The sequence below is a fragment of the Heloderma suspectum genome, chromosome 15, assembly GCF_057233095.1.
Source record: "Heloderma suspectum isolate Gila_16-S chromosome 15, 16-S_ref, whole genome shotgun sequence".
Classification (NCBI taxonomy): Eukaryota; Metazoa; Chordata; class Lepidosauria; order Squamata; family Helodermatidae; genus Heloderma; species Heloderma suspectum.
In genome coordinates this window covers 9,553,275-9,575,722 of record NC_139472.1, presented here as the reverse complement: position 1 = coordinate 9,575,722, position 22,448 = coordinate 9,553,275, and the positions used below count along the sequence as shown (strand labels likewise).

Below are 22,448 nucleotides of genomic sequence, written 5' to 3'. Positions count from 1 at the left end.
TTGTGGCAAGACATCCTTTCGGGAAAAAAAATAATAATCCACAGTTGAGCGATATCTTCCTTAGGACCAACCGCAAATGCCACCCAAATGTGCACGTTTTTGCGTCCTCAAGAACTCTTCATCAGCCGAGGGGGTGGTACAAAAAGCAGGGGATAGGGGAAGAAACAGAAAAGCCCCCCAAATGTTGGCCAGGAGTTATTTATTTTCATTCATTTCATTTCACATGTTACATTTCTGTGCCTCCCAACAGCAAAAGCTCTCTGGGTGGTTTCCAGAGATTAAAAACCTTAAAAATACAGTATTATGGCTATGAGGTCTGCCGTTTAGATAGTCTCAAAAGGGAGATGTGCAGCCTGAAGGAATCAGTGGTATGTGTTGCAAAGTATCAGGTTGCACCGAGCAATGCATTTTTGGGATTTTATTTTATGTTTTTGGACCACCTAGTCTGCTAAAGAGTTCAAGACAACTCAAAAGCTTGCACATTCGTTTGTGGAATTCTGGCCAGTCCTAATAATTGTTGTTGTTGTTCAGTCGTTCAGTCGTGTCCGACTCTTCGTGACCCCATGGACCATAGCATGCCAGGCCTTCCCGTCCTGCGCTCTCTCCCGGAGTGTGCTCAAGTCCATATTCATTGCATCAGTGATGCTATCTAGCCATACATTCCAGGTTCCTAAACAATATTGTTCTTTACAGCATCGGATTTTCTTTTCACCACCAGACACATCCACAGCTGAGTGTCCTTTCGGGTTTGGCCCAGCCGCTTCACTCTTTCTGGCGCTACTTGGAAATACCCTCTGCTCTTCCCCAGTAGCATATTGGACACCTTCCGACCTGAGGGGCTCATCTTCTGGCGTCATATCTTTTAGCCTTGTGATACGTTCCATGGGGTTTTCTTGGCAAGAATACTGGAGTGGGTTGCCATTTCCTTCTCCAGTGGACCACATTTTTTCAGAACTCTCCGCCATGGCCTGTCTGTCTTAGGTGGCCCTGCACGGCATAGCTTATGGCTTCACCGAGTTACGCAAGCCCCTTCGTCACAACAAGGCAGTGATCCATGAAGGGGTCCTAATAATGCTATTGCCCAGCTGTCGATTTGGGTTTTTTTTTTCCTCATGGACCAGCACACCTATCCTGGTTTTTCTTTAAAAAGCAAAAAATAACATTTTGTTTTACCGATGTTAACCGATAATACAGAAAAAAAAACACTCAACTCCCTGGCTACAAATAATAAAAAGATTGATAAGGAGTGATGACCTTTTCCTTCCCTGGTTACTCCCTGTTATTCTACGTTTGGGCTGCAATCCTGTAGTATATACACACTGAGGAACATAGGAAGCTGCCAGTGGAGGCTGTTGGCTCCGATTTCGGTGGGGCTGTGCATCCATTCTGGGTTTCAGCCAGAACCAGCCTGACCTCTAAAGCAGCTATTCAAGGTGCTGAACCTATTTTGGGGATAGGGTTCATGTTTTGCCAAAAGGCAAAGGTTCACGTTAGGTTTCAGAAGCAATAAGCACACAGGTGGATAGAAGTTTAAGGATTTTATAAAACAGCAGGCAAAATGATGCAGAATAATATACCAGTACTGAGCAAGGTAGCTTACTTCCTCTTTCAGTTGTCGGGAGCGCCAGGTGAACGACGACAACAACGGAGAGACCCCAGTCAAACGGCTGGCATGCAGCACCTCCATGGTCCAGGTCTGCGTCGAAGCTCCGGCTGAGTGATGCTCGGGAGGGACTTAGATACCCGAATTCTCCTGTGGCTACGTGCTGCGTTTCACACCGATCACACCAGTTGCGATGGTCTCATGATGTTTAGGCATTTTTTCATCTCACCAAAAGATAAGCTAAACTAGCAGGTAGACCACAGCCAAAGAGACTCTCCCTGACTTCCAAGGCCGTCCTACCTTGTTTGAAGAACAAGGAGTCAGGCCAAGAAGCTAGATGGTTCTAAAAGAGGCCTAAGAGACCTGGTTTTTACGGTCTCACGGGAGGTTCAGGCATAAGAGAAGCAGTCGAAGCATGTCACACTATCTCCTCAATATACAAAGGTCTTCCGGGGCAGTTGAGTTCCTCCGGAGTTCAGCACCATGGAAAGCTCCTTTGGCGTTCAGGCTGGTTCTGACTAAAATTGGAGTCACCAGCCTCCACTGGAAGCTGCCTTGTATTGAGTCAGACCCTGGGTCCATCTAGGCCAGTATTGTCGACACTGACCAGCAGCAGAGGCTCTCCGGGGTTTCAGGCCGGATTCTTTCCTCGCCCTACCTGGAGAAGCTGGGGATCGAACCCGGGGCCTTCTGCATGCAAAGCAAGGGCTCCACCACTGAGTCTAGGGAGAAGACTTCCTGAATGAAGTGGGATTTATTTCCGAGTAGGATTGGGCTTTAGGACCAGGCCAGAGGTCCAAGTGGTTCAGCGTCTTGCTGTCCACCCACAGTGGCCAACCGGAGCAGGGCACAAAGGCAGCTGCCTCCTTCGCTGTTGTTCTCCAGTAAATGGAATCCAGAAAGAGGCTGCCTCCGACTTTGAGGCTAACAGCCACCGATGGATCTGTCTTCCACTGCGGATTTGACACCTTCCCTTTGAAAGCTGTCTCAGCTCATGTCTGCTCCTCTTCCGCCCTCAACCCCGGACAGGGCGACAGGTGCTAACTTTGCATGTGGGGAGGCCCTTGACCTATATGCTCTCAACAGACCCCTCCTTATCTTCGCTGCCAGTGCTGCTGCTTGATATGTGCCACTTTCCGGAGAGAGAGGAAGTGGCCGCATGCTACCAGCTGCTACTCTTTCCCCTTGCTGCTCGCTCGGGAAAGATGGTCGAGCTGGCAGTAAGAGGAGAAGCAGGGTTAGGGAAATTTCGGCAAATGCTGGGCCAAGGACCTTGGCAAACCGCAACTGACCATGCTGACCATCACTGGCCAAGTGATAAGCGTAGAACAGGATGCATGCAAATCCAGGGCCAAGGAAGAGGAGCAAAGAAAGCGCCAGCACAAAAGCCGGATGCACAACTTGAAACTTGCCTAGAGAGCTCAGCCAAGGAAACTTTACAAAGCTGGTCTGTTCTCTCTCTTTTATTTTGAAGACCATAAATCAGCAGACAGAACCTACGGGTGTTTACCTGGCAGGATGTCCTGCTGAGTTCAGTGGAACTTACTCTCCTGGAAGTGTGCAGGCCACCGCAGCAAAAACAAATAAATTGTGGACTTATTTGCTATGCCGGGCAAGGGAGTCAGTGCCTCTTTTGGACTCCAACCTCCAGCAACCCCACCACTGGCCAATGGGAGTTGGGATTCCAGAAAACACCTAACGTGCTACGGACCCCCTACTCCCGATTTATCTTTTTTCCCTCCTCCCTCTCGTTTCAAAGTGGCCTGCTTCCACAAACCGGTTCACAACCAAATGAACGCAGGAGCAGCGGTGTAGTGGTCAATTTTGAAGTGCAAGCACTCATCATGACAGTCACGGCCCCCAAGGAGAGTCCCCAAATGCAGGCAGCTGTGTGCCTCTATATCAACAAACAGGTTCTAGCTGTTTTCATCTCCACTAGGGGCAGGTCTTTTGTAAAGCCAAGGGGTCTGAATTGCCCATTCAGGACCAAGCCACCCCAAAATACTTCGCATTACAACGGGGAACAAGACATTGTGAAAATTCATTTCCCCCCAGCTGACATCAGCCTTGTCCCTGCTAATAAAAAGTGCCAGAGTCTAGTCAAAGCCTGAATGATTCTAAGCTCTGCATGAAACATTTCATTAAATATGTTCTTTAATTTCCTTTAAAGAAAAAAAAGTGTGCAAAAACAAAACAAACTGGAGGAAAGGAAGGCTGTGTATTTTAAGGCACAAAGTACGGCTAACAGATAAATCCATCAGCACCCTTACAGCCATCGGAAGGTGCCTAATGGCAATTCACCAGCAGAAAACAGCACAGATTTCAGCGATTTGGGGGGATGGGTGGGAGATGTGTTGGCCCTTCAACTCTGAAAAGTTAGTCAACTCCAGTAGCGGACAGTCCTTCATCAAACAACTCTTGCCAAAGCATGCTGGTGCAATGCTGACGCGCAAAGGCACTCCGTTAAAAAGACACTTTCACAGTCTACGTTTGAATAACCCCAAGAATAACCCCTTTCTGAGGGCAGTCTTTGAAGCCGATGCATTTACAGGCTTGATCAACCAACAACAGGCTCAGCGTGGTTGAAATGACCAGAGAAAAGAACCGGGCCGGGCCGGGAAATACAGAAATGATAAGGGGAGAGCTCGGAGCTGCACATCTGACGTTCTGGAAGGAAGAGTTTAAAAGCGACGCCATTCTCCCAAAAGGCGCATGACAGTTCCGGATTCGTGGAGGGGGTAGGGGAAAGTTCTGAGCCCCTGAGTCGTTCACGAGGAGAGGGGCGGCCAGTGCGTGTCTCCATTTCCGCCCAGATCTTTCTCAAGACGTTTTTAAAAGCCGTTCTTCCTCAACTGGACGGAGAGTACAGGGAGGAGGTGGAAAGTTTTTTTTTCCTCCCCAGCCCTGAACGCAGGAAGGAAAGGGGCTGACGTTCTTTGGCTATTTCACCAGCAGGAGCACCTCTCAGTAAGGGCGAGGTTGCCCAGCCTTGTTAGCCACATCTGGGTATGGCCGCGGTGGCTCGGGCGTGTCGATGGGCTGGTAGGAACTACGATCCTGACCGACGTGGAGAACGCCTGCAAAGGAAAAGGGATAAAGCAAAAGCTTTTAGCATCGGAGAGGTGGCAAAATAGGTTCAAGCCATTCCCAGAACAGAAGTGACAGCCCTCATATCCGTCCAATGGCTTTCTAGGTTGGGGTGGGCAGAAGGGAAGTCTCCAAATGTTTTGGACTTCAGGTCCCACCATTGGCCATGCTAGCTGGGGTTTATGGGAGTTGAAGTCCAAAACGTAAGAACAGAGGAAAAGCCATTTACTTCAACATTCTCTTCACACAGCGGCCAACCAGCTGTGGGATCTACCTTCTGCCCGCCCCTGTTCTAGGTAACTCAAGGCACTTTCTAGGTAACTCAAGGCATCCTGCTCAATGTCCATTGCCTGTGACAGTTTAATTCCTCAAACAAAAAAAGGGCTGACAGGAAGTGGTGCCCTACGACAGGAAGCCTTGCCTCCAAACTGAGGGTGGTCAAGTCGCGGCCCTCCCGATGTTTTGGCCTACAAGTCCCATCACTGGCTCTACTGGCTAGGGCTGTGAGTCATAAGCCAAAAAATACAGAGTGCTGCAAGTTGCCCACCCCTAATGAGGGAGGTGTATTTGGCCACAAGGAGTGGCGAGGGGCAACGCACGAAGCCTGTGTAAGCAGGGCCAGTCCAAGATACTGTGCTGCCTGAGGCAAAGAACAAGATGGCACCCCCTCCCATTCCACGTACAAAAGCCAACCGCACTGGCAGATGAATCTGTCTTCGATGCTCACGCTGGTACAGCATCCTGCCCTGCACCTGGAGACCTCAAGCTAATGAACTTGGGAGACGCAGAGTAAACCTCATGTCACACAGGTCATTCTTATAACACACCCTGCGGCACCTCCCAGCATCTGCCGCCTGAGGCGACTGCTTCACTCTGCCTAACGGTAGGGCCAGCCCTGCATGTAAGCTTAGGCCATAACGTATGTGATCATCTTTCAGGTGTCGTAAGATTCTCTGTTTTTGCTGCAGCAGGCTAACACAGTTGCTATCCCTCTGGAAATTCTTTATCTGTGCATTCTGAGGTCAACTGGCCCAATCTTAGATGGTCAACAGTTCGACAAACGTACAGAGCACAGGTCTATCGACAACTGTATAGCCACAACAGCGAAATGGGACTCCAGAACCAGAGCCAGTCTTCCTCAGAACTTAAGAGGAGCCATACTGGATCAGACCAAAGGCCCCTCTAGGCCAGTGTTCTGTTTACACAGTGGCCAGCCAGATGTCCCAGTGGGAAGCCCAGAAGCAGGACATGAATGCAACAGCACCCCCCTGCTTGTGTTCCCCAGCAACTGGTTTTGAGAGGCGCGCTGCCCTTAAACCTGATGGCAATATATAGCCTTCTTGACCAGTAGTCACTGACAGTCTTACTCTCTGAATGCCAAATGCCAGAGGCAAATAGAGCCCACTGTTGGCATACGCCTTGTTTATGGGCTCCCTAGGAGCATATAGCGAGTCACTGTTGGTAACACAATGCTAGACTAGAGCAGGGGTTGGCAACATGTAGGCCAAAACATCTGGAAGCCTGTAACTCCCATAATTCCTCACCATTTGCTATGCTGCAAAAGGGCTGCTGGGAGTTGTAGAGCAAAACATGTGGAGGGCTACAAGTTGCCCACCCCTGGGCTAGAGGAGCCCTTAATGCAACGGTGGGGAAACTTGGACTCCAACTCCCGTCAGGCATTGCCAAAAGTCTGGGACAATGGGCGCTGTAGTCCAAGAACATCTGGAGGACCACAATTCCTCACCCCTGCCTAAAAGGGCGTGAGGCTGTTTTTGTCTGTGATTTTATTTAAACTTTGTAAACTGCCAGGATGCATTTTATGAACAGCGGTATATTAACCATTGCAAAGAAAATAAAGTTCTTCAGTTAGATGGTTCATGTTCAGAGGCAGTATAGCTCTGTATATCAGATGCTGGGGGCAGAATAAAAGCTTGCTTGCAGTTCTTGCCGAAATGTATGGCCGGCCAATTCAGAAACAGGATGCAATGCTTAACTGATCCTTTATCTGATCCATCGGGGCTCCTCTTAGGTTGAATTAAACCCTGCCAATCATCCTTTCAGTAGTACACTTTGGTAATTAAAAAAAAACCCTCAAACAGCAGCTTGCGAGACACCGAAAAGAGCAAACTCAATGTCTTAGACATTTCCCTTGCACCTAAAGTTTTGCAGTAGCTGCTCCCTGGTTCAAAAGATTCCTTCTTAAGCTTCTCAAGAATCGATGCCCTACGTGTTTTTTCTTCTGTGTTTCATTACAAGCTCTTTTGGAAAGTATACTTTAATGCAGTGTGTGTATATGTATGTATTTCACTCACACTCACATTCCTGCTCATAATTTCTCTGTTATATTTTTAATAGATTTCCAAAAAGTAATGTATATTGTAGTAATACTGTGTATATACAGTAGGGAAGAACAGCTACTAAATCAAGGGTGCCCCCACCTCCAGCTTTAAGTACAGCCCCCACCACATCCAAATTTGGCTTTGTGGCAGCAGCAGGGGCAAAAAAACCTGGCATTTTGTCTCTGAATTTCAGCAGCGAACCACAACGGTGGCTTTAAAAGGCCCAATGTAGTGTTAAAGCTTGGGTTTAAAATGAATTTTGGCCTTTTTAGGCCGCTCCTGACCACCAGAATCTGGTGACATACCAGACTGTTTTGCTGCGGCTGCAGTTGAAATTTGGTGGCGGGGTGCAGTCTCCGGGAGGCTCAGTTTGGCCCCAGGGCTCCTTTGTAAACCGCACAGAGAGTCTTGGATATTGGGCAGTACAGAAATGTAATAAATGAATGCATGAAAATGAAAGCCGCACACCCCTAAAGTAAATGCGCCCCCTTCCACAACGGGAGCTGCCTTTTACTCTCTCCATTTTGTGAAACTGCTCAGGAGGTGGAGAGGAGAAAGGGCACAAATATCGCTCAGACAGGACAGAGAGACTGAGAATGCAAAGAGGCCCTGCCTTGAAGAGACAGCTTGAATGCAAAGGGACTCTGCTGTGAAGAGACAGTCTGATACACATGGAAGCCGATACAAAGAGCAGGAAGCACGTTTGGTCAAGATCTGCAAGGAGATAAGGGCGTTTGGCTCAGTTTTCCAATCATGCTTCCTCTTGCACAACTAACTAGCTCACTGCCATCGCCACCCCTACTCACTTTCACGACCCCACCCCCTTTCCCCCAACTTTGGTGATTTCCCAACTTTGTGCTGAAAGGGGTCCTACACCCCTGTTTTGCGAGGGAGCATCACAACCACTGCAGCATCAAGCCCATGTTTGCTCAGATAACCATCGTAGTCGGGGCAGCGCGTAGAGTGCCTTTTCTGCCACGCCGTCTTAAAATCATAGTCTTGTTGGTCGTAGAACCGTGTTTTTAAAAACGGACAGGACGACTCCAAAAAAGGATGCCAGGGGCTGAAGCAGAGCCAAGAAACGTTCAGGGAACACTTTGGACCAGAACGAAAAATGGGAGGAAGAGAAAGTAGAGGGCGAGAGAGAAATAACGAGGGAAAGCAAGGGTCAGGTGCAGCAGAATGGCTACATCATGAAAGCAGGGCATGAAAAATTAACTTGCGCAAAACCCAGTTTCTTCCAAAGGGAAGCGTTCTTGACTGAAGACAACAACAGATCCTTTCAGGGGAAGTCGCATCTGAGGCGCAGTGCTCTGCAATGCTAGAAAGAAGGTGGGTAGTAGATATGACATAGCAGTTAGCACTGGAATGGGGTTGGAGCATTGAACACGGAGAAGTCTTGGCATATGGTACACAGCACCGTTCGGCTTGGGCGTGCAAGTCATACTGGCTACTTATTAGCACCACAACCAGGGCTGGCTCCAGGTTTTGGAGGGCCCCTGGGCGAGATGCCTTCAACAGGCCCCCTCCCTCAATGGGTCTGCCTTCTCACCACCATGGTCGCCAGCTGCTCTTGCTCCTCGTCCTCCTCCTCACGGCTCCCGCTTGGTGGCTTGGCTCCTGCGCCTCACCACCGTCGTCTGGGCCAGAGCGAGAGACAGGCTGCGAGGGTGAAGCGGAGGAGCGACTCCAGGGGACTCATTCCAGTGGGTCCCTGCTGGGGCGTGGGCCCTTGGCAGGTGCATGACTATGCCCACCCTTGACTATGCCAGCCCTAACTATAACTGAAGCTGAATTCTGGAAATTGTTACAGAACAGCCGGGAAACCTCACCATAAGGTGAAACAATCGTCATCATTCTCCAACTCTTATGAATGAGTGCGCCTGCTGGAAAGAGAGATCACAGCCACAGAATGACGATGTCATGAGTTTGTGTTACTATTTTACAGCACTGGGGCGGGGGGGGGGGCATATTAATAAGCTTGCAAAGGTGGCAGGGTTTGATTGCCCTCTCTCCTTTACATACAAATGTGATCATCAAAGCTTGACTTAATTCTCACATCATCGCCCTGAGGTAGGCTTCTGTCCAACTGAAAAAGCAGACAGCCATCTAAGTAAGGAAAGCCCAAAGCCTTAACTTTAGAGCAGGGGCTGGCAACTTGTGGCCTTCCAGTCGTTTTGACCTACAACTCCCATGATCCTTCACCATTGTCTATGCCAGCTAGGGCTGATGGGACCTGTAGATCAACACATCTGGACGGCCAAAAGCTGCTCACCACCGTGTAGGCCGTGTTTACATTTCAAGCTTAAACCAACTTTTAAAAGAGATACTAGTTTCCCTCTTGGAACGAGCATTAAGTTTGTATAATAACGAATGTTTATTTCCTTCATAAAAATCTACAGTTCTCAAGAGGCCTTAGGCCCTTGGAGATGCCACGAGGGTGAAGGTGCCTGCAGCTGTCGCCAAGGCATTGTCACCCCTCACATCCATATGGCCCGCATTGCCTTAAGGGCAGCCACCTTGTCCTTGGATACATGCTCTCCTCTAGCTCGCTGCACATCTAAAAAGGGAGGAAGGTGGAGGGCGACAAATGCTTCCAAAATCGCCCAACGCACAAGCAGGAAAAGAAGTGTGAGTGGGATAGGAAGTTGGCTCAATGGCGGCGAGCGAGGGGCACAGCAATGGAGTGAATACTGTCACAGGTAAAACGGCTCTCTGGTGAAGACTCCAGGTCTAGAAGGGAAGAGAAAAATCAAAAATAGGGAGAATGTGAACGCAAGAAATGGGAAATGGAGGGAGAAAGGACAAAAGGAAGGAAGGAGAAAGGACAGCGAGGGAAAGGACATTGTTGTGAATCACCCACAGAGTTTTGGCTGTTGGGCGATATAGAAATGTAATAAAAAAAAATAATGACGGAAAGAAGGAGAAAGGAAGAGGGGAAAGGAAGGAAGGGCAGAAGAGGAAAGGACGAAAGGAGGGAAGGGGAAAGGATGAGGGTAGGGGAAACAATGAAAGGAGAAAGGATGGAAGGAGGTGAAAAGAGGAGAAAGGAGGAGGAAAGATGGAGAAAATGAGAGTAAGCGTAGCTAAGAAAAGCCAGACGAAAGACTGCCCCAGGCTGCGTGAAGAAACATGGAGGGAATCCATTTCAGACAAGGAGGCCCAACACCAGACATGATGTCCATGGAGGGATGAACCTGGGCCCCGTCGGGCAACGGCAGCCTACCTATGTTGAAGGCGTACTCTCCTCCCCTCTCCCGGTACATCTGGTAGGCGAAGAAGCAGGACAAGGGTTTCAGGAGGAGGTTGAAAATGGCCATGCCGGTGCTGAAGCGAACAGCGTCGGTCAGTTCCGAGGCCACGACGGGGTATCTCAGGCTGAAATTAATGATATCTGTGAGGATTGTCAGCTGCAGGCCGGTAAGGAACTGGAAAGGAGAAACACAGGCAAGGAGAGCACAAGGGGTTGGTCCTTGGGATTTTCCGATTTTGTCATTTTCTGCAATCTACTGTTCCCTCTTATTATTATGTGCCATCTCTCATTGAGAGGTTTGCTGATTTATTTAAAGTATCTTTATCCTACTCCTCAGCCAAAGGCTTCTGGTGCAGTTAACAATCAATCCGTGAAATAAGACAGTCCCTGTGCCACAGGCTTGCAATGTAAAAAAAGAAAAGAAAAACAGACATGACACACAAGGAAAAAGGGATGCGGAGGGAAGAGGAAAAAAAAAAGTGGAGTGCTGGTAGTGCCAGTGGAATGGCCCTGCTTCTCCTCTCATCTCCAGGAGCGGGTGGCAGTCCAACTGGAGCAGGCCCTGATGTTCGCTTTGCCTGCTCCTGTCACCCGCGCTCCGTCTTTCCCACAGGCCAGTTGATGTTGGCCATTGTTATTATTAAATTTATATATCGCCCAATTGGCAGACACCTTCGGGGCAGTTTATAAAAATAAAAAAACCCAAACCAACTATAAAACATTCACCAAAATAATAAATACAATAAATATTTATATAATAAATATAATAAATAATAAATAGTTTCATTGTATAAAGTGAAACTATTGAAATATTAACACATTTAAAAATATTAAATAACCAGCAGTAAAGTTAATAATCAAAGCAGCAGACTAAAGATTAGAGGGCTAATGTAATCTTTAACTTTTATTAATTGGGGCCTCAATCCTGAATCGATTCATCTATTAAAAGCATTCTAAATCGGGGGTCCAGATGTTTTGGCCTGCCAGATGTTTTGGCCTGCCAGATGTTGTTGGACTGCAATGCCAGTTAGCCCTCACCATTGCCTAGGGCTGCTAGGAGCTGCCTGCCTCTGCAATAATTGATTAGGGATAAATTTGGAATTGACACACCAAAATGCATATAAGATTGACACACGGCCTTTTGGTGTTGCATTTCTTTCAGTTTGGTTGCTCCCTCCTAAACTGCATGCGTGCAACAGAATGTTCACAAACACTGCAGCTTCTGTGAGAGAAGAAAGGTCAGCTTCGGCTTGGAGGAAAAACCTCACATAGGGGCTTGGGATGGGATATATACTATTGGCAGAGAAGGACCTTTTGAAGATGGAGAAACAGACTGAAGAAAGATGGTGGAGAATTCTTACAGTGATATGAGCCAGCAAGCCAATACTTGGCGGTTGCATTTTGCATTGCATATGTGTTTCACTTCCAACATTAACCCACACACGCAGCAGAAAAAACTTTAGAAACCAACCATGAGAATAGCATCGATGGAATCCCTTTGGGCAACTGCCCAGACACCCAGAGCGAGAGTGGTAAAATTGCCCCATGCGTAGGAACTGGGTAACCAATCCACCATACAGCCCCTGTCGGGGAGAGGAAGGAAGAGAAAAAAAAATTGGAACAGAAGCAATTCAGTACACACCTGGCATAAGCCAATTTGAAAACACCTGCGGGAAAAATTACATAAAAATGGCTTTTCCCAGATCAAATTCGATTAATTCTGGAGTTGCCAACATGGCACGAGTTGCCACCAAAGTGCCCACCAACACATCTCTCGGTGTCCAAATTGCTCCCTGCCCCTCCTGACTTTTATTTCTTAAGATTATTTTAATTATTTTTAGAACTGGGGTGCTGGCATGCTACAAATGGAAGTGCTGCTCTCCGGCGCCATCTTTACTGGGGTTCCAGAGAGTGGTTTTGGAACTCAGCCCCCCCATTTCTGCCTTGGACTTAGGTTCTTGGACAAGTGACTTTTCTTGAAGTCTCAGCAGTTTGCCTTCCGGGAAATGCGTATTTTGTGACTGGTCGTGCCCACCACGGTAGTCCTTTTATGAACGGGCAAACCTCTCACTATGGCAGCCATTTTGTGGGACTGCCCATCACACTCTCCCAAAATTCCAAAACATGCTCACCAAACCAAAAACGCTGGGTACCGCTGGATCTATTAAAAACCCTTTAAAAATCAATCAAAGCAATGCTTCCACCCACAAGACGACGACAAAAAAATGGGATACTGGAAGGGCTTCCGTAACAATCACTGTTGTCAGCAAGATGGGGAGGTGAGGGCTTTGGCCCACTTCCCGACTCCGCCTCGGCCTTGTTGCCGACCAGGCACTGACCTTACTGCACTGTGGCATCCTGTGCTGTTCCCATGTGGAAACCCATTTTATCAGTCATCTGGAGATGAGTCCGTTTAATGTCAATTCTCTTGTAGCTTCTCATTCCCCCTCACTCCGCTCCCATAGATGCCCCCACATCAATGAGGAAGAGAGTAATCACATCACGTTTTATTGAAAACAACAAAGCAGACTGCATTCTGTGCTATCCTGGCATGATTCACGAGCGACAGACCCAGAAAACACAAGAGTAAAAAAAAAAAAGCATGCAAGTTAACTCACCATAATGTAAGCAGCCAATGTACCATAATGATGGCCTGTAAGCAAAAGTGAAAAAACAATGCATGGGGTACTTTTCAGCACAACAGGAGAGACAGGTACCTGCCTCAAGTACCTTACAGTGTAAATTTGCAAAGCCTTCCACCAGTGCAAGAAATACTTGCGCCCGAGAGGTTTCATCTGTGCTACATTCCTATGTGTTTTCACCACATCAGCACAAACTCCGTGACTCGCGGAATTGCTTCTAAGGAACCCCCCACCCCGCAAATGTGCTTTTATGCTAGATTTTTATGGCCTGCTGTAATTTGTTAAGCACGGCTTCTAAAATTATATTCTGTGCTTGATCTCTAAGGAGCCATAGCCACAGAGCAGCGAAGAAATATTTGAATGATCAAGGGCCTGGAGCATCTCTCCCCTATGAGGGAAGGTTACAACAGCTGGGATTATTTAGCTTGGAGAAAAGGTGAGTCAGGGGAGACATGGCAGAGGTGTACAAAATTATGCATGGTGTGGAGGAAGTGGACAGGAAGACATTTTCCTCCCTCTCTTAGTATAGAACCCAATAGAGTCATCCCAGGAAGCTGATGGGTGAGAGATTCAGGACAGATCAAAGGAAGGACTTCTTCACACAGCGCAGAGTTAAACTATGGAACTCCCTACCACAGGATGTAGTGATGGCTACCAATTTGGATGGCTTTAAAATGAGGTTAGACCAATTCCTGGAGGAGACGGCTATCCATGGTTACTAGTCCTGATGGCTATTCGCTCCCTCCAGTGTCAGAGGCAGTCTGCCTGTGTTCGCCAGTTGCTGGGGAACATGGGCGGGAGGGTGCTGTTGCACTCGTGTCCTCCTTGTGAGTTCCTGGTCGACAGCTGGTTGGCCACTGTGAGAACAGAATGCTGGACTAGATGGACCCTTGGTCTGATCCAGCAGGGCTCTTCTTATGTTCTTATGACACACACACACACACATACATTTCGGGCCAACATCCACATTCCACACAAAACAGCAATTTTGCAATGTTTAGAGCAGCCCCAAAATGCAGTCGTAATCCGATCGTCCCTCTTCCTCATATGGTGCAACCTTAAAAATTAAAAAGTGACTAAATGCATTGAAAAGCAGGAAGTACACAAAAACCAGGATGTTTGCATTTTAAGGGCAATGTGTTATTTTTGACTTGCAATGACCTAGAGAGACAGAATCCAGATCTGGTAATTTCAGCTGGCTCTACAGAAGCGAAGTGAGAAGGGAATCAGGGCTATCCCATCAGCCCTGCTGAAAGACAACTTAATTCTTCCTCTGCCCTCCCCGTTCCTTCTTCCTTGCATGTTATGTCTTTTTAGATTGTAAGTCTGAGGTTCAACATCCTTGCCCCAAGCTTTCTTCATGTCAGCAGTCTAACTGAGCTGGGGGGGAAAGGAATTTTGTTGCAGCTATTATTAACCGGGAGTCAGAAACCCTCGAAGGTGTACTGCAAATCACCTTGAGAATTACAATAGATCCCAACCTACCTTCTGCACACCCCCGGACTAGATCCCGAAAAAAAATGATCGTATTCTTAAAAGTACCTCTCAGCATATGGAGAGTGCGCTTCCCACCCCCCACTACCAAGACGTTTCACCCGCACGCTTAAGGTATTGTTTCAGCGCATCCAAATACCGCAGATGAACATAACTAAAATTTTGGAAGAGTATTGTCCAGCACAGTTGAACTATAAGCTGCTTTGAAGAGCCAATTTTTGGCTAAAATGTTGGGTATAAATATAAGATACACCCTAGAATGGCAGATCTCCAGAGGCATCTGGCTCGCCTGTTTTCTATGCCAGTCACATGGAAGGCCATCTTATTAATCCTTTTTTACAAGCCCCAAGTATAAAAGGAAAATATTTTAATATATTTATCATTCTGACAGCTTAGAAAAACAAAAGCCTGGTTATATTAACCAGCAAAGGTTTTTTGGGGGGGAGGGGAGCTAATAAGCAACATTCATTATAATAAAACCCTCAACTAATTAAAAATCAGGAGGTGGGGCACAGTGCTGCGTGCATCTCTGGAGGTGAGCGCAATTAACACTGAGACCTCCGTGCAAACACAGCCCGCATTTCACAAATTTAATTGCCCCCTTGTGGCTTCCAGAATTAAAATCGGAAGAGGGGGCAGCCCACGCATGTGGGGAACACAATGTTTCATAACCGTATGTGTATTTTTTTCAAGTGCCCAGGAAAATCCACAATTCATTTTTCTTTTTTTAAAAGGTGAAAGGACATATGAGTAGCTGGGAGTTTTAGCATTCCTCAAGGCCTTCTTAAATTTCCCCTGTCTCGGAGAAGAGCGCAAAATGCTTCTTTGTCAGGTTGCGACTATGTTCCATCAGCAAACATATTGGTGGTTGTTGTTGTTCAGTCGTGTCTGACTCTTCGTGACCCCATGGACCATAGCACGCCAGGCCTTCCCATCCTCCGCTCTCTCCCAGAGTGTGCTCAGGTTCATATTCATTGCAGCGGTGATGCTATCCAGCCATCTCGTCCTCTGCCGTCCCCTTCTCCTTTTGCCTTCAGTCTTTCCCAGCATCAGGGTCTTTTCCAGGGAGTTTTCTCTTCGCATTAGGTGGCCAAAATATTTGAGCTTCAGTATCTGTCCTTCCAATGAGCAGTCAGGGTTGATTTCCTTTAGGATGGACTGATTTGACCTCCTTGCCATCCAGGGGACTCGTAAGAGTCTTCTCCAGCACCACAGTTCGAAAGCATCGATTCTTCAGCTGGCTCCAAAAAGCTGTCACTGGGGTCCCAAGGCAAACATACGCCAAATCTTTGAAGGGGGCCCTTCTCCAAATACCATCTGTGGGACATACACACTATGCATTTACAAAGGACATGGCCTTCTCTGTGGTGGCGCCCTGACTTCGGAACGCCCTCTCAAAAGAGATACAATGGGCGCCAACTTCTGATCTCGTTTCGGCGCCAAGTTAACACGTTCCTTTTTGCCCAGGCATATTAACATTTTAATGTTAATATTTTAGGCCACAATCCTATACATGTTTAGACAGAATAAAGTCCCACAATTCCCAGCGTGCCCTAGCCAGCCATGCTGGCTGAGGAATTCTGGGAGCTGTAGGGCTTTCCCCCCTTCTAAACATGCATAGGATTGCACCCTTAACATTTTAAATTTAAGTTATTTTTTTTAAACTGAACTGATTGTGTTTTTGTTTGGCTTCTTGGGTAAAGACTCATTGAATTTGCTTTTTAATGTGTAAATGTATGGGGTGTGTATTTTTAATACTGGATTTGTTGTTTGTAATATTGTGTACACCACCCTGGAATCCTGTGGACGAAGAGTGGTTTATAAACGTCAACAACAAGTAAATGTGTTTTGGGTGGAAGGTAAGACAGAAAATAAATAAATAATAAACAAACAAACATGGACACTCACAGAGGAGATACAACCTTGAATGAAAACACACAACCTTTGTTCTCTCTTTCATCTTATCTAGGCTTGGAACTGCCCTCAATTGAAAAAAAAACAACATATGCCAGATTGACATATATAAGCCCCCAGAGCAAGACCCTTGAGATCTCCCCACCGGCCACTTGCCGCACACCTGGCTTGCCCCTCTCTGACATCACAGCAGTTGAGCCAATGGCAGGACACCTGCCTCCCACCTCCCACCTGGCTGATCAGAACAAGCTGGTCACTTGCCGCTGGAACTGACACAGCCCACCAACAGTGAAGATGCTAATCTACTAGTATGTAAAGCCAGCCAAGGCCTGTGCAAGCTTTCTAAGTGTCACTGAACTCTGCAGCCCAGGGAACCCAGTGCAACCTCAGACCTCTCCCGTTACTGCACCAATCCTAAAGTTGCTCCAACAAAAGTGACCATTTGGCTCCATCTCTGATATCCCTTTGGGCCGGAAGTGATGGAGAGAATGCAGAAGAAATCTGGCTTTAACTAAGAAATAAAAGACACCAAAAAAGAAAAGAAAAGCTCCCAAAGTTTCTAGGTCTCATGCTTAGTTGTGGAGGCAATGCCAGTCAGAACTAAACTCGCATATGCACTACTATAGCCTAGAACAGTTCTCAAATCTGGAGGGGTTGCGGTCTGCATGAGAATTCTAGAATGGTTATAATGTTTGCCCTTAGGACAGGAGTGTTGAACCTCTCTCAGCCTGAGTGCCAAATTCAATTAGGAGAAGCTCTTGGAAGCCACACCCCAGTGGTACGCAGGCCCAAAGGCAAACAGGGTGGGCCAAAACAGCCAAAATACTGGTGTATTTTAGCTTAAAGCTCTTACTGCCTGAAACTTAGGTGAGGCATTTCAACCTTTTAGAACGGGGAAAACCTGCACAAAAGCCAGGAAACCGCCAAACTATCACTATTGGTGATTGAGGAAAAGGGGCATAGCCAGGGGAAGGGCGGGGGGGAGTCCATTTGGGGAAACCAGTGGGCCTGATGTTCAAGCCTGCTTCCTTAGGCCCCAGGAAAGCAAGGAAAACCCCCCAAAAGGTAGCAAAGCCAACAGAAGAAAAGGACTTAAGGCACAATCCTATGCATGTTTAGGCAGAAAACAGTCCTACAACTCCCAGCATTCCCCAGCCAGCCATACATAGCATTGCACTCTAAGTAAAGCCACTTTTGACCCTGCACGGAAGGAATAGAAAATTCAGCATTTGGGGGGCAGGAAGTGACACGTAACTTTCCATCAGCCGATTCTGCACCGTTTAATAGAGTTCTGAGAAGGCTGGTTTTCAAAACAATTTGTATTAAGCAAAAATAATAATCACGGTTGGTAAAAATAATAATCAAGGGTGACAAACCATGAACACAGAGAGATCCCTGGAATGTAAAGACATTTCCTAGAAGACAGATGAGTGAATCACTTGTTTCTTTTCCCTGGAAATCGTGATGTTGCCCAGTCAGGTAAAAGGAATTCAGCCAAGGATGGATTTTTTTTCCCACCCTACCTTTCGGTTTATGCAAACTACTGCAGTTTCCTTGTTCTCTGGTGAAATGCTTTAGCTTAGTTATATTTGCAAAATTCAATTGAACACACACCCCCAAAACTCTGTGGGGACTGTGACATGCCAAAGAAACATTTCGTACCTATATCCTCCCTACATTCTTGATGATTTAATGCCAGGTATTTTGCGTGCCCGCACATACAAACACACAAAATTACGCGCCCCCCCCCCCCCGCAAAAAGGAGACAGAACTCATGTTTGTCTAGCCTTGAAAAATCCAGTGACTCCATTCCCCGTAGCACGTAAAGAGTTCATCGGCGGCAGTGCTGGGAGAATGCGCGGGGGGTGGGGGGAAGAGGCTGCATTTATATATATGTTAAGAACACAAGAATGTCCTTGACAGACCAAGATAAGAAGCCATAAACTCTGGCTGCCAGTTTCTAACAGAGATCAGCTAGAGTGCCCAAGCAGGAACAGAGCAGAGGTAGCATTTCCTTGGCATTTGCCCAAAGCACCTGCTAATTCACAGGTATACTGCCTCTGAAAGGGGGGCTCTATTAATTCACCTTTGTTTCATGGGGAGAGACCCGTCGGTGCCTTGCCTTGACTATAAATCCCAACAATGAGTCAAGGGCATACATTTTAATCTGCAAAGCTTAAGGCTGCCATCGTATACCTCAGGGATGCGGAAGCTCAACCCCAGGTTCTAAATCTGGTCTCTTTGGGTTCTTTCAGGGGAGGAAGAAGACATGGACAGAGCTGGATGAAGTCATCAGAGGATGTGGCCACATCCACTGATGTCACCAAGGGCCTGGTGAGGGGCAATTTTGTCCTATACCTAGATTGAGTTCTCCCCCCCCCCCGGGTGATACCCATTTACCTGGGATTAAGCCCTATTGAATTCAAGGGGCTTTACATCTGAGCAGATGTCACATCTCTGCTCCAGCTTCTGGAATTGCAGCAGCCATCGCCCACCCGTTAGAAACATGTCTTTTTCATTTGTGAGCTTTCATAGAGAAACAAAGGCCCTTCCCTGCATCTAGAAAGCTAGCGCGTCAGGCAGGAAGAGACCAGCTCAAATAAAACAAAAAAGCCTGATGTGCTAGATTTCTACAAACAGGGAGCTCTAGGGGGAAAAAACATTTTAAAAAGGACACCTCCCACTTGAAATGCTCAATTACATAGTTTTGCTAAATATGCAGTTCAGCTCAGCATGCTCACTAGTAGGACTAAGGATCCCTCTCCACAGTGGTGCTATTTTTTAAAAAATGTATTTGCCCTCAACATAACCCTGCAAGGTAGGCTACTAGCATCCACATTTGACAGAAGGGAGAAACCAGGCTCAGAAAGAGCTTTCTCAGTGCCATATGAGTCCATGGCAACGTGCTCCTCATATTCCACACTGTCCTCTGCACCACTGGTCGATTCAGACATCACACCAAACCACTTTTAAGGAATGATGATATTGCACAGGGGTGTTGAACTTCTTTCAGATGGGGGGCCGCATTCCATTTCAGAGAAGCTCTCGGGGGCCGCATTCCAGCGGGTGGAAAAGGGGCAGGGCCAAAAATACCAGCATATTTGTGCTTCAAGGTCTTCCTGCCGGCAGGCATGTCGACCTTTTACAACGGGGAAAAGACAGCACCCTGGATACAGTGACATGTCAGAATCAACTGACCGTGCCTTGCGATGGGTCCACAAAAGAGAATTGGGAACCGCAGTTTGAAGCGGCCTTGCGAACCATGATTCGGGCTAGCTACGGTTCACTGCAACGCCCAATTTGACAGGCCATTTTTGCATCTGTATCTCTGCCTCCGGAAAGCATGGAGACAGCAGTGCTGAGCAGATGAAAAATGAAAGGAGACAAGCAGCTAGAAACTGTGGCTTGCCTCTTCATTTGGAAGGCCAAACCTTGGTTTGGGCTCTCCTACTAGCATTCTAAAGTGTGGTTGGAGCAAACCATGGTTTGGTTTGGTGTGATGCGATGGATGAATGGAACCGTTAATGAGAATGTTACCATTCTTTAATTCAATTAGCTTTGAACACACAGCCTTTCTTTAAAAAAAAAAAAAATGTCCAGCACTAACAATCCAGATAAGATGCAAGTAGGGAACAGCCATAATGTAGCAGCGACTGGGGAGTGGAGAGCTTAATTTGTGGGCCATTTTTGATAGTGGATTTCACAGTCTTGGGAGTAGGGATTCTGCAAGATCAGGGGGAGGGAATATTCTCATGCTAGCCCCCCACCCCCATCTCATTAAACACGTCAGCCAGGAAGTGGGGATGGAAAACTGAAAAAGGGGAACATGGCCGCAGGATTAGGAAACATAGACGCTGGGACACAGCTGCATTTAGCCAATGGAGTGGAAAAGGGGGCAAAGTCGTTATACTGGCAATTTGGTGAGCACACCCGGCGTGGCAGGAACTTCCTGCACAAAGGTCGCAGTGGGCGTCTGAGAGCTGGTGCACGAGGGGCATCGATCTCAAAAATCCAGACACAACAAGCAGCCACTTGTTTTAGAAGCGCATGGGAGAAACTAGAAGTGAAACTGGACAGAGATGCCCAGGCCCCTTGTCCTTCCACAAGTGTGTGGCGTAGTGGTGAGAGTATTGGACTGGGACTCGGGAGATGTGGGTTCAAGTCCCCACTCAGCAACGAAGCTCACTGGGGGACTTTGGGCCAGTCACAGACTCTCAGCCTATCCTACCTCACAGGGTTGTTGCAAGGATAAAGTGGAGAGAAGCAGGACCAAGTAAAAAAAAGGCAGGATATTACTGCTACTTATTATTATTACATTAATAACAATACTAGACACAGATTTCTCCACAAACTTTGTCTCCCTCACTCTCGGGCACTTACTTCCGGCACACCTTTCAGCACACGCCTGCTCTCCTCCAAGATCCGGTGCAGAATGTGTGCTGAGAAACCCACAGCTCGGATCTTACCTGCCTCAGGTAGGCAACCTGACGCCCTCCAGGTGTTTTGGACTCCCACAACCCCTAACCACTGGGCATGCTGGCTGAGGCTGATGGGAGTTGTAGTCCAAACCATCCGGAGGGCATCTGGTTGCCCAGCCCAGCACTCAAAGGGCAGTGGCAAGTTCACCCCTTTCAAACTCACGCCGTTTGCACAAACACAACGAAGGGTGGGACTTGCGCTAGCCTGCTTTATGGAGCTGTAAGGATGGACTGAAATACCTCTTCAAACCCCACCCCCTCACCCAAATTCACAGGGCACGCCTTCCTTCATCCTTGCCCACTGACTCATTCATGGGCAAGGGCACAGGTCCCATCCTAGGAACGTTTAGGCGGAACAAAAAGCATGTTTTTCATCCCGTTCCTCAGCCACCCCCCAAACCCTGGAGCTGCTTACACTCAGTCAGCGAAACAAGGCAGTCCCCAACCCACTGGCTTACAATCTAAAAGACGACACAGCACACAAGGAAAAGGGGATGGGGAGGGAAGAGGGAAAAAACGCCCGCCCCAAGCACCCACACTGTTGCACACCCGGCCGCCTTGCAGGCCAGGCCAGCCTTTCACCTCCCGCTTCTTCGCACAAGCCTTTTTCACACACCACCCGCCTACCACCCCAGCGGCTGCCCCCGATCTCTTCCCCTCAGGCACCCCCTTGCACCACAGACTTGCACCCAGTTACACAACCCTCCCCACAAACACACACACACACCTGCTCTCCTCTTGGCTGCCCCCTCCACACCCACATCTATGTGGGTTAAAAACACAAACACCTTCACTCACTCACTCTCACACTCACAACGTTCGGGCCCCCCCAACAACATCCCCCCCACCCCCAGTACTCTCGCCTTCCGCGGCGCGCCCTTGCTTCACCCTACGGCAGACCCCCACCTCACCCCGCCCCCCAGCCACCGTTTGGGACTCCAGCTCCCCTAATCCCCAGCCACTGCCTGGGGCTAACGCGCAGCGAAGTCCGACACATCTGGAAGGCAACAAGCCGGAGGACGGCTCCCCTACAACAGACACACGCCCCGGGGAAGGCAGGATCCCTTCCCCGAGCCTTGCACACCCTTTGCACGCGCCGTGCACCGCCAGCGTCCCGCGCTGCTCTCCATCGCCTCCCCGCCCCGCCGTGCACGCGCGCGCACCTTCAGGTTGACCGCGGGCACCTCCATCCTCGCGGGCAGGAGCGGGCGCCCGAGCTGAGCGTTCACACGCGTGCCCACCCGCGCCTCTCTGGAGGCGACCCCGCTCCGTCCCTCCTTCTTCTGCCTCTTTTCCGGCCGGCCCCGCCCCGCCCGAGCCCTGCCCTGCCCGGACCGGACCCGTGACTCCCTCCCCGGGGGGAGAAGGCAGGCCCCTCCTCCGGGAAAGGGTCAGCAGCGAAGCCCGGGCGGCTCCAGCAGGAAGCGGCGCCGCTCCGGAGCGTCGCCGCGTGGGGGAAACCCGGCGCCGAGGCGAGCGGATCCGGCTGGGCGGGGCCTCTGAGCATGTGCAGAGGGCGGCCCCGCAGCAGCTGGAGTTCGGAATGCAGGGCACAAACGCTCTGAAGAGGGCGGAGGAACCTTCTCTTTTTCTTGACTTTTTTTTTTTTTTTTTACATTTTATTCGTCTTGTCTTGTC

General features: G+C 48.5%; 1 protein-coding gene across 2 annotated transcripts; it reads right to left on the bottom strand.

The window, feature by feature from the left end:
* Positions 1 to 183: 183 nt before the first annotated feature.
* Positions 184 to 22,063, bottom strand: AGTRAP (angiotensin II receptor associated protein). 2 transcript variants are annotated; one of them, XM_084821867.1, is made up of 5 exons: positions 21,974 to 22,063; positions 12,901 to 12,935; positions 11,754 to 11,865; positions 10,256 to 10,457; positions 184 to 4,680 (listed from the first exon to the last, which is right to left on the bottom strand). In XM_084821867.1, exons 1-5 carry the CDS (start codon positions 21,998 to 22,000, stop codon positions 4,568 to 4,570), a joined length of 489 nt encoding a protein of 162 aa, XP_084677993.1. In that variant the 5' UTR covers positions 22,001 to 22,063; the 3' UTR covers positions 184 to 4,567. The 2 variants fall into 2 exon arrangements, with proteins under 2 accessions (XP_084677993.1, XP_084677994.1); XM_084821868.1 differs by lacking the exon at positions 12,901 to 12,935 and having other exon boundaries at positions 1,525 to 4,680.
* Between the last annotated feature and the right edge of the window lie 385 nt (positions 22,064 to 22,448).